This window comes from Caloenas nicobarica, chromosome 7 (assembly GCF_036013445.1).
Source record: "Caloenas nicobarica isolate bCalNic1 chromosome 7, bCalNic1.hap1, whole genome shotgun sequence".
NCBI lineage: Eukaryota > Metazoa > Chordata > Aves > Columbiformes > Columbidae > Caloenas > Caloenas nicobarica.
Window position 1 is genome coordinate 36073646 of NC_088251.1, and position 14960 is coordinate 36088605.

Below are 14960 nucleotides of genomic sequence, written 5' to 3' on the forward strand. Positions count from 1 at the left end.
CTGACCCTCCTCAGGAGCAAACCTGCTGCGGCTTTCCCCTCACCTCCCGTGGACTGTCCCCCCCTCGCTGCCTGGGCCGGGGGGGTGCGTGGGTACCCCGGTCTCCATGGCGATGGGAGGCTGTCCCCCCGCCGCCCCCCCTTCTCTGCCGCAGCCGGCGAGCAGCCGCAACCGGCACGGCGGCACCGGCACCGCGTACCGGCACCGGGGCTACCGGGGGAGGGACGGGGGCAAACTCCCCCCGCCCCTTTCCCCGCCGGCAGCCCGCCCCCCCGCCCGCATGTCAGCGATGCAGCCCCCGGAGCCGGGTCGGGCCGGCGGAGGTGAGTACCGAGACCTGATTTATTTTATATTATCCCCCAAAAAAGTGTCCACGCCCCCACCCTAGACCCCTATTCCACCAGCCCAGCCTTTCCCTGCGGTGGCTCCCCGCAGCCAGGCAGGGAGGCGGGTGGTCCATCACGTCCCCCTCGGCTGTTCCCCCCTGTCCCCTTGTCACCGCACCCGAGATGCCAGCGCGGAGCGGAGGACACCTCCATCCACCCGGCACCCACCCGAGGGCTCGGCAGCTTCTTGTTTTCCTTTCCTCATCTTCCACCTCGCTTTGGAAACTGCCTGTGATTCCTCAGCCATAGGACACCCGCCTCTCGTTAATGCTGCAAGACGTTGCAGCTCAAAGAGATAAAGTCCAGCAAAGTTTCAGGCTTAATATTGCAGGTTTTGGGCAATCTTATTACAGCCTCGGCTCTTGGCTTTGCTAATGAAGCCCATTCGTGTGAGTGCACCTGACGACAACCAGCCAGAGCATCTTGCCCCAGCAGCCCTGATGCTTCCTCACCTCTCCCAGAGGCTCCTTCTCCCGTGCCGGTGCTGCAAACCCCTCCCAGCACCTTTCTGAACCCCCGGTTGAAATGTGTTGGCCAAATCCTGCACACAGGGCAGGGGTACAGAGGCTGGGCAGGGCCTCCCCATGTGCTGGAGCCTCGGAGAAGCCGGTGGTCCCGGTGGCCGGGAAAAGCATCTTGGCTGGAGAGCTGAGCACCGGCACGGGGATGAGGGGGATGATCTGGCCGCCCACCATGCAGCAGCTTTGCAGTGGTTTCTCAGAGCCGGGCAGACCTGCAGGTGGTTAGGCTGAGTCTTAAAGCAAAAATATTCTTTTTCTGCCTTAAAACTGCAGCCAGAGTTTGCCCAGATTAAGTGCCGTCACCGCTGCAGGCAGCCGGCATCCTCCCGCATCCCTGCCTGTGTGAAGCTGGGGAAACCAACGGGTGGGTGCTGCACAGAGCTGCTCCCCCTGCTAAATCTGTAATGACAAAATGCCATCCTCCCCCCTCCATAAGAAGCTCTCAGGGTCCCAGATAATGATCATAATTACGTATAATTATTGCTTTATATATAAGGAGTGGGTAAGGTCTCCTCTGCCCCAGCCCATCTTCCCCAGGTACTGTGGCTTTGCTGAGGAAAAGGAGATTTTAGAGGATCTCAGATTGCAAACCTCAAGTTCAAGGAGAAGCAGCAGCAGATGCCCCGAACAGGGACACTGCCAGGTCACCGCGTCAGGGACCACACGGGCTGGAATCAGCTCCAACACGGCCAAAGCATTGCGGTGTCGGGACACGATTTCTCTTCCTCACATCATCTCTAAAAAAATGTCATAAGAGGAAGAAGATGTATTCTGGCCTGCTCTAATTCCTGCTTCAACCCGGGAAAAAAAATAAAGATCTGTTGTTAATCTTTCGTACTAAGAAAACAAGATTGAACTAATAAAACACAATTAGCAAATCTGTTCAGCATGGTGAAATCCAGCCGAGCCTGCTGCTTTAAAACTTTCTGTGTTTCTCTTAATGCCAATTTTTATCTTTCTCTTGCATTTCTGTAAATTCCAAATGATTCTCTTTTTAGCTGCATGATTTAGGTATTTTATTAGGATAATTGGATGTGGGCATTGGGGCATAAATATTCCTCTGTGAAAAACTCTGGAAAGGTGGGGCAGATTGTGTTTTTGCTTTGCCACTAAAAACCTCTTTTTTCTTAATCTTCTCTATAGATAACCTTAGGGCTACAAGAAGAAATTCGTCAAAAAGAAAAACACAGGATGTTTCTTATAAAATACTGATAACAGCAGAGCACAGACTTTTTTTTTTCAGGATGCTGGGCCATCTTGTCTGGATCCTGCTTCTGCCAAGAAAGGTTGGACCAGTCTCCTTAAGGTCTCTTCCAACCTGGTATTCTATGAATTTCTCATCAGAATAATGATATAAATAATTATAATATAAAGCAATAATGTTATAAAATGATATAAAATAATCATTATATAAAACAATAATGATATAAAATAATAATGATATCTAATAATGATCTATAATAATGATATAAAATAATGATATAAAATAATAATTCAGCTGAGGTGCTGCAGTAACCCAATGAGGAAGAGACTTGCTGGGGCACTGAGATGATCCCAGCAGGACACGTCCCAGCCAGGTTGGGCACTGGTATAAATATGAAAACCCACCTCCGAGGGCATTAAGAAACAATGGCAATAATTGCTTTATCCTCTCCCAGCTTCATTCTCCTGCCTTCCCGTCCCCAGGCCCTTCCAATGGCAGCTGGCCCAACTCCACCATGAGTGAGAGCCACCTCCTGAAGGAGAACTACACCTTCTTCTCGGCATACTACCAGCACTCCTCCCCTGTGGCCGCCGTGTTCATCCTGGCCTACACTTTCATCTTCCTCATGTGTATGATTGGCAACATCTTGGTGTGCTTCATCGTGGTGAAGAACCGTCAGATGCGGACGGTGACCAACATGTTCATCCTCAACCTGGCCATCAGCGACCTGCTGGTGGGCATCTTCTGCATGCCCACTACCTTGGTGGACAACCTCATCACAGGTGAGCGGGGCAGCGGAGGGGCGAGACACGACCCGGGGAGAGAAAGCGGTGGGGAGCATCACCCACCTTCTGCCCCCCACCCACATGAGGCCACCCCGCAGTTGATTCTTTTGCTGAGGATGAGGAGGGCGGGTGGTGACCACTCAACCACATCTGCTAAAAGGCATCATTTCATTTAGAGCTACTATTTTAGGGGGGAAAAGCCTCTCTTTTTTTTTGAGATTTTGGACAGTTTGGCAAAATAAGTATGACCTTAATGCTGCATTTACATATTTATTTAAAGTTCAGCCATGCTCCTCCAAACGACACTAAAAAAACCCTCTTCTTGTATCGATCTTCTCCTGCGCTGGCTCAGCTCTGCCCGTTGACCTTTCCAAAGATAAAAGGCGATGCTGGCGTGGTTGGTGTAGTTTAGCCGCAGCAGTAGCTGGGGTGCAGGGCAGAGTCTGTATTTATTTATTACGGGGTGCAATTTATTTATTACCAATGCCTTAGCATTGAGGTCAAAAAAGAAAACAAAAGCCCTTTTGATTGAGGATCCCAAGGTCTGTGCCCGTGGTAACAGATCCAGCCCTAGGTAAGGGGAAGAGAAATGACAACCACCGTGCTCCTTGAGTTTCTAAGAAGTGTAATATACATATTTTTTTACCAAGATTGAGGTTTTCCCTCCAAGCATCTGTGCTGCTAAAGGCCTTCTCTGTATAAGCCAAAAATGCAGCATCACCTTTAGGAGCAGGATTTAGCAATCCCCCAACTACGAGGTAGATGGGGACACCTGTGTTTGGGGGCTTTGAAACAAGATTAAATCTCGTGTTTTGGGCCTCAGAAACAGAGACTAAGTCTTGAATTTTAGGGCTCAGAGAGTTAAGTCTGGCGAAGCCAACAGCATCTACATCCTCCTTGGTGTCCCCTCACAGGTTGGCCATTTGACAATGCCATGTGCAAAATGAGCGGTTTGGTGCAGGGCATGTCTGTCTCTGCCTCTGTCTTCACGCTGGTGGCCATTGCCGTGGAAAGGTATGTTAGCATGGGGAACATGGGGTTGGAGTCTCCCCTCAGCATGTTCGGGTGTCCCATGCAGTTTTCCGTCATGGGAACCCTCCCAGGGGCATCATGAGCATGACCCATCTCTCCAGAAGGACCACAAAACCGTCCACGGGGCATCACAGCAAGGTGTCCTTCCCCACCTTGGGCTGCAAACAGCAGTGCTGGAGAGATCCCAACCTACCTCTGCCACCAAAAGCAATATGTAAAGAGCAACCCACCTTATCCCCCACTTCCCACCTCCAGGTCCTGGCCACCCTCCTGCCCCAGGGACATCCCACCAGGTGCCCAAAGCCACCACTGTCTGCCCTCCTGCAGGTTTCGCTGCATCGTCCACCCCTTCCGGCAGAAGCTGACGCTGAGGAAATCCCTGGTGACCATCGCTGTCATCTGGGTGCTGGCCCTGCTCATCATGTGCCCCGCGGCCATCACCCTGACTGTCACCAGGGAGGAACACCACTTCATGGTGGACACCTACAACAATTCCTACCCCCTTTACTCCTGCTGGGAGGCCTGGCCTGAGGTGGGGATGAGGAGGATCTACACCACTGTCCTCTTCTCCCACATCTATGTGGCCCCGCTTGCCCTCATTGTTATCATGTATGCCCGCATCGCCTTCAAGCTCTTCAAGTCGGCGGCACCTGACCGTAGCCAAGGGGAGCCGGAGGGGAGGAGGGTCTCCCGGAGGAAGGCCAAGGTCATCAACATGCTCATCATTGTCGCCCTCTTCTTCACCCTCTCCTGGCTGCCCCTCTGGACACTGACGCTGCTGATGGACTATGGGTGGCTGAGCGAGGGCCAGCTCCACCTGGTCACCGCCTACATCTTCCCCTTTGCCCACTGGTTGGCCTTCTTCAACAGCAGTGCCAACCCCATCATCTACGGCTACTTCAACGAGAACTTCCGACGGGGCTTCCAGGAGGCCTTCAGGGCCCCCTTCTGCTCGCCCCACCGCCATCGCCACCGCGGGCCCTACGGCCCCAGGAGCCACAGTTGCGGGATCCTCTTTGGCGCCCGCAATCGCGTCTTCGCCCAGGCGCAGCAGGCCAGCGACTCGCCTCCCGCTTCCGAATCGGGGCTGTTGGTGCCCCGCCGCGCCGGCGTCCCTGCCTGGGACGGCTGAGCGGCCACGGCCATCGGGACCGAGGGCTTGCGGGGTCGGGGGATTCGCCGCGTCCGCGGGCTGTGAGTCACTGCAATAAAGATGCGCTCCATGCTATCGTGCCCGTGCTATCGCATCAGAGGTTCCCGCGCCACGCCGCCGCGCGCCCTCCCGCCACGCCGTACGGCGTGGCGGGAGGGCGCGCGGCGGCGTGGCGCGGGGGCGGGGCCAGAGGGGGCGTGGTCGGAGGAGGGAGGGGGGAGTGGCGCGGCGCGCCTGCGCAGTGCGGCAGCCGGCGCGATGGCCGGTTACAGCGTGGAGGAGCGGGCTGCGCCCCACAGCCTGGAGTACCGGCTCTTCTTCAGTGAGTGCTCCGCCGCCTCCCTCCTCATCCCCCTCATCCCCCTCATCCTCCCCGCACGAGCGGCTGGGGGGCTGAGCTCCGATGGAGGCTCTGGGGGAGTCCCCCCCCAGCCCCTCACCTAAGGCGGCTCCTTAGGCCGGGCTTAACTCGTGTGCCCCCCCTCCTTGCCTTGCAGAGGACGCCGCCGGACGCTACATCTCCCCCTTCCACGATATCCCCATCTACGCGGACGCCGGCAAGGTAAGAAGGGGGAGGCTCCCGGTTCCTTACACTGCTTCTGGGCAGGAGTGCCCCGATGGGAGCATCACCAGAGCCTGCAAAGAACAAGTGCCCTTTTCTTGCAGTCCCAGCCTCGGGTAGAGCCACGCGAGACGAGAACAGATGATCTCATCCTCCTATTAGTGCCCGAGAGACGAGTGGTTGTCTGGAACTTGCCCATGAGAGCACATGAAAGCATTTTGGGTTAAAAGAAGCAGTTTGGGTTAAAAGAAGCAGTTTTCCATTTAGCTAAATATGTACGTCCACTCCTATGGAGGTATCCGCTCACGCTGCGTGATATTTCAGGCTTGGGTTTCGAGTGCAGTAAGACCACTTCATGCCCGCAGTGTAATCAACTGCTGAACAGAATGTTAAAGAATGTTAAATTCTTGCTGTAGCAGCTCCTGGGGACCTCTGGCCTGACAAAAAGCGCAGCTGGGGAACCGGCCACGTGCAGTGCTGTGCGGCTTTCGCATCCTTCCGGCAGCCAGTGGTTAATCAAATGAGGCTGTTCCAAATCACTGTCTAAAATGTTCTAGGAAGCCAAAACGTCTGTGTTTCAGTCTTCACTGAATGCCTTTTCAGTGACAACTCAGGCTCTCTGACTGTGTTCCTTACCCTTTGTAGCTGGTTTCTTCTTTTAACACGTACTGAAAAGCTGCGCAGCTTGAGCAACGTAGCGGAGCTGATGTTCATGGCAGATCTAATTTGGAGGTAGAGAGTGGTTATGGGAAAGGAAAAGAGTACGCAGAATTGAGCGGTGAACCTCTAAAAAATAGCTGGTTGAGCTTTGAGGTGCAGGTGTTGTCAGAACATGGTCTGGGAAGTCTGGGGTGGCTTTTGCCTGCTTGGAAGGGAGAAGACAGGCTGTAATTAATCATAAAGGACAGTGGTGACGCAGGTTTCTGCGGCCGACTGGGAAAGCAGTTTTCAAAAGCAGGTGTCTGAGAGGTAACTCCGACAAGGAAAATCCAGATAATACTACGCTTGGCAGGCGCTCACAGAGCAGGGGGGGAAAGGGCAGGGGAGTGCATGTAGGGGTGAGGAGGGTTTCTGTGGAATGGTAAGGATTACAAGGGAAACCGGACTTACTGGTGTGCCTTCAGGCGCTAAGTGCTGCTTGCCAGGGCCCCTGTGCAGCAGTGCTGCTTGCCAGCGTCTCCGTGCCAAGTCATTAAGTCTCACTGAAGGTCGCAGTAACCAAAGTTACACAATAGCACTGATCACATTAGACCTCTTTCTGTTTCTGGAGTGCCCCTCCGCACAGATCTTACTCATTACTTAGCAGGTTCGTTACCAGCTATGGTAGGGAGCCCAGCCTGGAGCAGAAGGTTGTCTTATGCCGTCTGGGCTCCTTGATCTTTATCCTTAGACTTCTAAGACACTGAGAGGATTGCAGGGTGTTTTTTTTTCAGTTGAGGACTTGGATGTGCTGACCTTATCTGTACCTGTGCGTCTTGCCACTGTGAAGGAATGACCTTGGGCTGCTCGCTGGGTGTCTTAGACCAAGGCAGATCTGTCAGTGGGACTGTGGAGAAACCGCCAGCCTGACAAAGATGCCCCCCTGAGTGCTCTTTCCTTAACTGCAAAGCTGTAAGCGCCCTACCCAGCCAGTTCCCATTGCTTCATTCCTTTCCTCGAGTTACTTATAAATAAAAATAGTATATACCTTTTTACTTTCAAATTGTGAATGAGCGGTGACCCCCCTGCAATTAAGGTGATGTAATAAACTTCTGTTAGGGAAGGGTGTGGGCAAAGTCAATGACAGAACAGCACTCGTTGCAAAATAGCAATCTAATTATGGCGCAATACAGGTGCGAGGGATTTCGCAACACTAATACCGCTTAACATGGGGATTAGAAACCTTGTCGATGTAAGGGAGGAAGGTTTGACTTCTTGTTAAAAGCCATAGTCTCTTCAAACAGCAAATGTTATGGTTCAAGCGTGGAAAAGCTTATTTTCTAGAAGAGGAGACTCTGACATTGAACTCTCAAGTCCTCTCAGCCCAGCTGGAGTCAACAGGAGATGTTTTCAAGTATCATTCGTAAACTAGATCCTGCAGGATGTGGTTCTGTGTTTCTCCCGAACACTTTTATCCTTGCCCTGTGCCCCTGACAAGTTCTGGTTTTGTGAGAGTGTCAGCTGGAGGAGGATGGGCTCCAGCTTCTTTTCCTGCTTCAAGACAGACTAGAATATTTGGGAGTGATGCTCTCAGTTGTTCAGGATGATAGGTAGATACCTGTGCTATTACTTCTGTAAGCATTTCCTGTTCTAAAGTGCCAAGATGGCTCTTGCTGTAGCAGTTAAGAGCTTTGTATTTCAGGAATGTGCCTAAAACCTCCTTTCGTTATGTTCAGGATAGTTGCATGCAGCTGTCTTTGATTCATTTAAGCTTGCTGTTCCGTAACCTGGGAATGTGATGGAGATGATTGTAGGTGGCAACTGGTGGAGAATGTGTGGGTAACCTCAACGGAGTTTCTGCTGGTGTCCTTCGCAGGATTGAGCTTCGAGTGATGATGCGTGACTGACTGGAGTACAGGACCTCTATGAACTGTATCGAAACTGGCACAGGAAATAGAGGGGGGAAAACAGTTATGTTTTTCATGCAAACTGGCTAGTTTTCATGCGTACTTATGTGTTCCCTAGTTTAAAGTGGGGTCTTGAGATTCCTTCCCACTCACCAGTCTTTTTGTTTCTTCAGAATGTGTTCAACATGGTTGTGGAAGTACCTCGATGGACGAACGCTAAGATGGAGGTAACTATTACAGTTCCTCGCTTAAGTTCTTGAGCTGACCTATTAATCTTCGGCTTTGCTGATTCCTCCTCACTTCCACCTCCTGAACCAGAGTGGTTTCTAACTTATTGTGTAAATACTTGCTTAATGCCAGAGGTCTAGCATGGAGGCTGGGACGTGCAGAAGTTAGAATAACTTAATATTCTTCTGTGGCTTCTGATTAAAGCAGCATCTTATGGCTCTCAACACTGTGTGGTTCTGAAGTTTCTACATCTGCTGAAAACTATATCCCAGGAGATGGCAATGCAGCAGGAAATGGACTTTTCCAAAATCTGCTGTTGGCTTCAGGGTCACCTCCTGGTCTTTGGGCTTGTTGGTTAGCAGCCAGCTTCATTAAAATAAAAATCAGTTGTTTTTTCTTAGAGAGCAAAGCAGAGAGCTCCATGTAACTTTTCTTTCAGATTGCAACAAAGGATCCCTTAAACCCGATTAAGCAAGACGTGAAGAAAGGAAAACTGCGCTATGTAGCGAACGTGTTTCCCCATAAGGGTTATATCTGGAATTATGGTGCTATCCCACAGGTACTGTGACCTCTCTTGGTGGCTCATCCTTTCTGGCGGGGAGGAGCGAGGATGCCTGTCTGTCTCTGACTACCGCTATATTAATGAGCAAAAGGCCAGATGAGGGTCTGATCTGGAACACAGTGTTTGCTGGTGCAAATAGAATCTTGCAGGGATACTTTTACGTAGAAATCTCAAGGAGCAGGATTGTAGTCAATGCTGTAAAGAAGCTGTTTGAGGATGAGCAGCTGCTGCTAGTGAGGTATCTGCTGCGTCACTCCTCTCCTCGGCCACTTGGCAGTTTGGTTGGACAGTAGCTGGCAGGTCCTTGTCTTTGGTTGAACGAAGCTGTTGCTACACAAGGAACTGGGCATCTGGCAAAGCACTGCCCTCAGTTCCTGCCTGCTGAATCATAAACGATCAAGTTTTCAGCTTGTACAGGATCTTGCTGTACAGCCCCTAGGCTGAATCTTTACAGAAGATTCTTGTTGCAGTGAATTAGCTGATTGTTTTAGACTTTGGATGTGGACAATGAAAATCTGAATAGATGTGAAGACTGTCTCTTTCCTGTTTCTGTCCCTTTCATTGTTCAGGGTCCAAAAGACACAGCCAGACTAACATATTGACCTGTTGGATGGTAGTAGATGCCCCGATGTCTGCGTTTGATCTAAGAAAGGCTCTCAGCAGTCCAGAGACTGTGTGAAGCAGGTGTCCATAGCTGCACAGACATGCTTTTCTGAAACAGCTGGCAAGGGGGGACTGACAGGCAGATGGTGACACCTGGACACACGCTCTTAGCTGGCCAGTGACTTCTCGATAAAGAGAAACTTTGAGCAAGGCTGTTTGCCTCTGACATTCTTTAGGGTTTGAGCTTCCATTAGAGAAGGAAATTGTTAGTGACAGTTCTCAGGGAAACACACTGAATTTTCTAATTCTAGTCTTGATAGTTGAGTGTTTTCTCCAGGTACCTTAAGATGGTGTTTCAAAGTTGAATTGTTTTCTACTTGGATGGATTCTGGAGCCAGTTTCTTAGTACAGAATTACATCTTTTGCAGCCTTCATGCACTCGTGCTGGGGGATCAAAGACGTTTATGCATTAGGGCAGGGAACCAAAGTTAACACTTCTGTGTAGAGAAGCACAACAGGGATGGTGCAGATTCCTTCATCACCAGCCAGGTGCATCTCCCTGGATGCAGAGTATGGGATTCTGCGTTCTTGTCACTGCTCTAGTGTAACAACAGGTCTTTAATTGTTTAATTAAGAGGAAACAATACACCCTGTCTGTCTTCCGTTTCTGTTGGACTGCTATCGGGAGTTCAGGAAACTTCTGTTAAGAAATGAATAAGGAGAGGAACAGGCAGGCAGCCACATCGATGAGTGTTCTTTATAGATGTGAACTTCACCTTTATGCGCCTGTGGAATGGAGGAGGAAGTCTGGAAAGTTGTTGAAAAAAGGTGGGAGGGAGCAGCTTACCCTTGGCAAGATAAGACTTTTCAACTTGGATTCAAACTGCATTTACAGGCACAAGTGAAATAGTAGCCCAAACACTTGACCTGACAGCAAGTGTGAAGTCTATCTTCAAGGCAATTGTGGGCCTGAAATAAACCTGCTTTTTGTTTCCTCTTGAAACTTGAGAGTTCTTATATGTAAGTTTGGTTGGTTGGTTTTTTTTCCAGACTTGGGAAGACCCAGGTCACAAAGATGAAAACACTGGCTGCTGCGGAGATAACGATCCAATTGATGTGTGCGAAATTGGAAGCAAGGTAATACGCTCTAAAGGGTAGCTGTCTTTTGAAACGTGTAATTAATGTCTCTAAAGTCAATTGTCCAGAGACATTATTCACTTCCTACCTCCTCTACCTTAAGACTATGATGTTTCCCTCTGCTGCCTCCAGAGATTGTTGATGAGATATTGCAGCATGAGCCTTGTGAGCCGCTGATAAGCGACAGCAAATTTCCTGGTACCAACTGCTTGCTGAACCTCTCAGGGCTTCCACGGTCTCCTGTTGTGCATTCCTCAGATGCGTTGGTACAGACAACAAGATCTTTGTCCTTGCAGGTCTGCGCTCGAGGAGAAGTCATCCAAGTGAAGGTGCTGGGCACACTGGCACTGATTGACGAGGGAGAGACAGACTGGAAGATAATTGCTATCAACGTCGAAGACCCAGAAGCGGACAATTATAATGGTGAGTAACAGGAGGGAGGAGCAGGGTTAGTGATTCCCTTTCTCTGTCAAGAGCCTGCAGGAAGTCAGGACACAGGTTTGCTGCTTCTATGCCAGGGTATTAATCAGATGTGATACTGGAAGGGCAGCAGAACAGGATGTTATCAATCCTATAGCAAAATAGGTTTTTGCTATATTTTACTAGCATTTATCCCAAATTCACTCCTCTGCCCAGCCTGGCATCTCGAAGAACAGGGTGGATGTACAGCCTTTCCTGTGAGTGGAAGGAAAGGGATTGTCCAGGAAGTCTCTAATCAAAGCTGTTTAGATGTGTCTGTGCTCCTGAGGCCACCAGGATATACTGGGAAAGATGAAACACTGACTTTCCAGCATAGATATCCACTTTGTGTCTTTTCTGTAACCTGTCGGAAATGTTCCTAAGGCTACTTGAGCAGCTCAAAAGAGCAGGGTAGTAGCAAAGTAACTTCTGTTATTAGATCTGGCTAAAAAAACTTTTCTCCCCGGGTAGATATCAATGATGTCAGAAGGTTGAAACCTGGATACTTAGAAGCTACCGTGGACTGGTTCAGAAGATACAAAGTACCTGATGGAAAGCCAGAAAACCAGTTTGCTTTTAATGGCGAATTTAAAGACAAGGTAGGATCGCCTTTCTCCAGGAGTACTGGGAGAGAAAGCATAGGGTTATCACCCTGCTGCTGTTGGATATTATCAGTTTTTCTTCTAGATGACATACATGTGGGATCAGTTCAGGGCTGGGAGCCTCTGTGTCAGAACCAGGATGGAAAACACCTGGTTTATTTGCTCTCGCTCTGGAGCAAAGGGTGTCTGATATCACCCTTGCTCACTGGCTTTGTTCCACTGCAGCCTGGTGCAAGACAAAGTTAACTCCGGAGTTAAAATGCTTCTTCCTTCAGGCATGAAGTGTTCCCTCACGCCCTCTGAGTAAAGCTCTGCCTTGGCAGCATTAAAAATTATATGTATGGAAGCAGATTCATTTTTTAAATAGTTGCAAAGCTAGATTAGGTGCATGTCTCTTCCTGTTGATCTGCACAGCAGTTGAACAATTTACCTGGAGTGGCAGAAAACTCGCAGACAGGTCAAGATCAGCTACCTGCTGGCGACAACCCCAGCGGGAGGAGCAGCGGGGCAGAAGTGCTTTTGTAATATAGTGCTGGCCCAAGACTAAAATAGCAGCATTCAGTTTCTTTTGGCCTCACGCTCACTAGATGACCTTGGCATATCCTCCCATCTTGAAAGTAAAACAATGCAAATTGTAAAATCCCCATTGTTTCAGCTGTTGGGTGCTGGGAGGTGGTTTTTGTTCCTGAAAGGTGCAGCAATGGAAGAGGTCTCATTGAGTCTCTTCCAGAGTCAGAAACTATCTAAAATCAGCCTATAAATGCTGGTTTCTCCTTCTGCATAACTGATCATCTGGAGGAGATGGTCTAGTACTTACACATAATGTGATGCTCGTTCTCATCTTCAACTTTAGGATTTTGCCATGAACGTCATCAAATGTACTCACGAACACTGGAAAGCTTTAGTAGCGAAGAAAACTGATGGTGGGGAAATCAACTGGTAGGTGAATGCTTGTGCTACCACGGATGTTCCTTTTCCCTAAACAAAGAACCCTGAAACATCCTTTCCCAAGCGGTGGCGTGCTTTCTGTTAGCTGCTGGCTGTTTCCGCAGGCCTTCCCCTTCAGCTTGGCAGCTCTAACAGTGGTTCTTAGTATTCCATTATTTAATACTTTTGGGGGAAAGACTTGGCTTTTCACCTTCTCACAAGCGACTCATCTCTTCTAGCACAAACCTGACAGTGTCTGACAGCCCTTTCTGCTGTAGTCAAGAGTGTGCAAAAGCTACTGTCGAAGCAGTAAGTACAAATTTGTATGCTCAGAATTTTTTTGCATGACTGAGCACAGCACCTGTTTCTGGTTAAATAAGATGAATGCAGAGCAAGCCAGACGATCCTCCAGAGGCTTCTCCTTGACCTTAGTCATCTGGGAGATGGAATCCAAAACAGAGTTTGCATGAAGGGCTAAATTTCTGAACCATACCTTGGCTGTCAGCTGTTCAGAGAGTGTTTAAATATTCGGCCTTCCAAGAGCTTCACAGCACAGGTCACCCTTTGAGAAGGGAAAGTCTAGTTTCTGAGATCCTTGCAGCCAGGGACCATGCATCCTTTGCGATGAAAGGCTTGAAGCTCCCAGTGTAGTACTTCTGTCTATCCAGTTTCAGGACTTAACTGTGTCTCCCTGGACTTGTAATGTTGTTTGTAATTTAAAAGGGGTTAGAAGAATGGGACAGCAAAATTAAAATGGACATGCTGCCTCAGCGTATGGAAATGTGACGGGAAAACAGAGTCTCTCTGTAGCCTTGGAGAGACTTTTAAAACCACTGTCTTGCTTTTAAAAGTGCTTCTATCTGAATTACTTCATACATTTTGGAAAGTGTAACCCTCATGGAGGATGTGTCACCAGCTAAGGACCCTTGTCTGCCTTTCAATGCTAAACATCGGGTGAAAGCTCTTCAGAGAAGATTTTTGAGAGTCCTTTGTGCTTCTCTTCCATTATCACATTGTCGGTTTAGAGAAAGCAGGCTGCCTGCAGCTGGGGCATGTATGGAATGAGGAGGCTGTGGGGATGACATGCTGCATGTGAGCTCATTTATTCCCTCACTGCTGACCAGCGCTGGCTACCATGGACCAATTTACGCTGCTTGGATCTGAAACTGTGCTCAGTAAAGACTTGTGTGGTGCTAAATGATGTCTGCTGAGCTTCAGGTCAAACTCTATCAGCAGTTTCTATTTGCTAATTCACTTCTTGTTTCAGGCACCACCATGTAAAGCTGCCAACCCAATTCCACCAGAAGGTAAGCCTCAAAACCTACATTTATGTCCCAACACAGAGTGGATGCTTCCTCAAAGGAATTATCAAAGGGTCTTAGCTGATGGGGATGGCTCTAGCACTAGGAGAAATGAAGGACCTTGTTGGACCTACCTTGTATCAGTAGTGCCGTTTAATTCCCGAATAACTTCTGGTGTTGCCTTGCGTCCTGCTTTGGGTACGTGAGGCAGGTAAACGAGCAGCAAGTAGGAGATCTGAAGTGCCGTAGTTTGCTCCAGAAGAGATCACTTGCATAGCAGGTCCTGAAAGATGAGTGGTGCAGAGGGAGGTAAAATGACAAACACACCTACATGGGGCTGTGCAAGAACCTGTTGGATGCATGGTGAGGTTGTTGACAGGAGCCAGAGGAAGCTCCTGCGCTGGAGGTGACACATGCAGTGCCCTGTTACTACTTAAAAATGAGTGACTAACAGAGGACTAACCCCCTTGTTTGTTTGGTTTGGGTTTTTTTGCCCCACACAGTTGACAAGTGGTTCTACTACCAGAAGAACTAAGGCCTGAGGATGAGTGGTGAAGCAGTTGTGTCCCTCCCACCGAGGACTCACCATATGCAGGAAGAGAACAGAAAAATAGCTTCACTGTTAACAAGAAGACCATGTATCTTTGCTGATTAGAATTGTTTATCTAGCAGTGATGTGTCTGCTGTCTCGAGGTCTTGTGGAGGCTAGATGACATAATTGTAAAAATCAAAACCCGCCCTGCTTGTGCATGGTCGTACAGTGTACTCAGTCACAACAGAAGGTGGCTCACCTGGTACGTGTATGGATACTAGAAATAAAAACTGCTGAAACTGAACGCTGCGGGGCTCCCTCTCCTTTCCCTTCCTGCCGTGAAGCGGCGGAGCCGACGGGGTAGTTTTGGGGGTGGGTTTAGGGGAGGATTTATTGGGTAACGCAGTACCCCGTCCCGCC

At 49.4% G+C, this 14960-nt stretch overlaps 2 protein-coding genes across 2 annotated transcripts; both read left to right on the plus strand.

The window, feature by feature from the left end:
* Positions 1-2577: 2577 nt before the first annotated feature.
* NPFFR1 (neuropeptide FF receptor 1) lies at positions 2578-5060 on the plus strand. The gene is made up of 3 exons (XM_065639192.1): positions 2578-2893; positions 3811-3910; positions 4256-5060. The coding sequence occupies exons 1-3, from the start codon at positions 2626-2628 to the stop codon at positions 5058-5060; spliced, it is 1173 nt and encodes a 390-aa protein (XP_065495264.1). The 5' UTR covers positions 2578-2625.
* Positions 5061-5290: 230 nt separating this feature from the next.
* On the plus strand, positions 5291-14844 carry PPA1 (inorganic pyrophosphatase 1). Its single transcript, XM_065638982.1, has 11 exons — positions 5291-5403; positions 5579-5643; positions 8363-8416; positions 8857-8976; positions 10633-10719; positions 11016-11142; positions 11650-11777; positions 12634-12719; positions 12947-13016; positions 13975-14014; positions 14512-14844. The coding sequence occupies exons 1-11, from the start codon at positions 5340-5342 to the stop codon at positions 14541-14543; spliced, it is 873 nt and encodes a 290-aa protein (XP_065495054.1). The 5' UTR covers positions 5291-5339; the 3' UTR covers positions 14544-14844.
* The last annotated feature ends 116 nt before the right edge of the window (positions 14845-14960 follow it).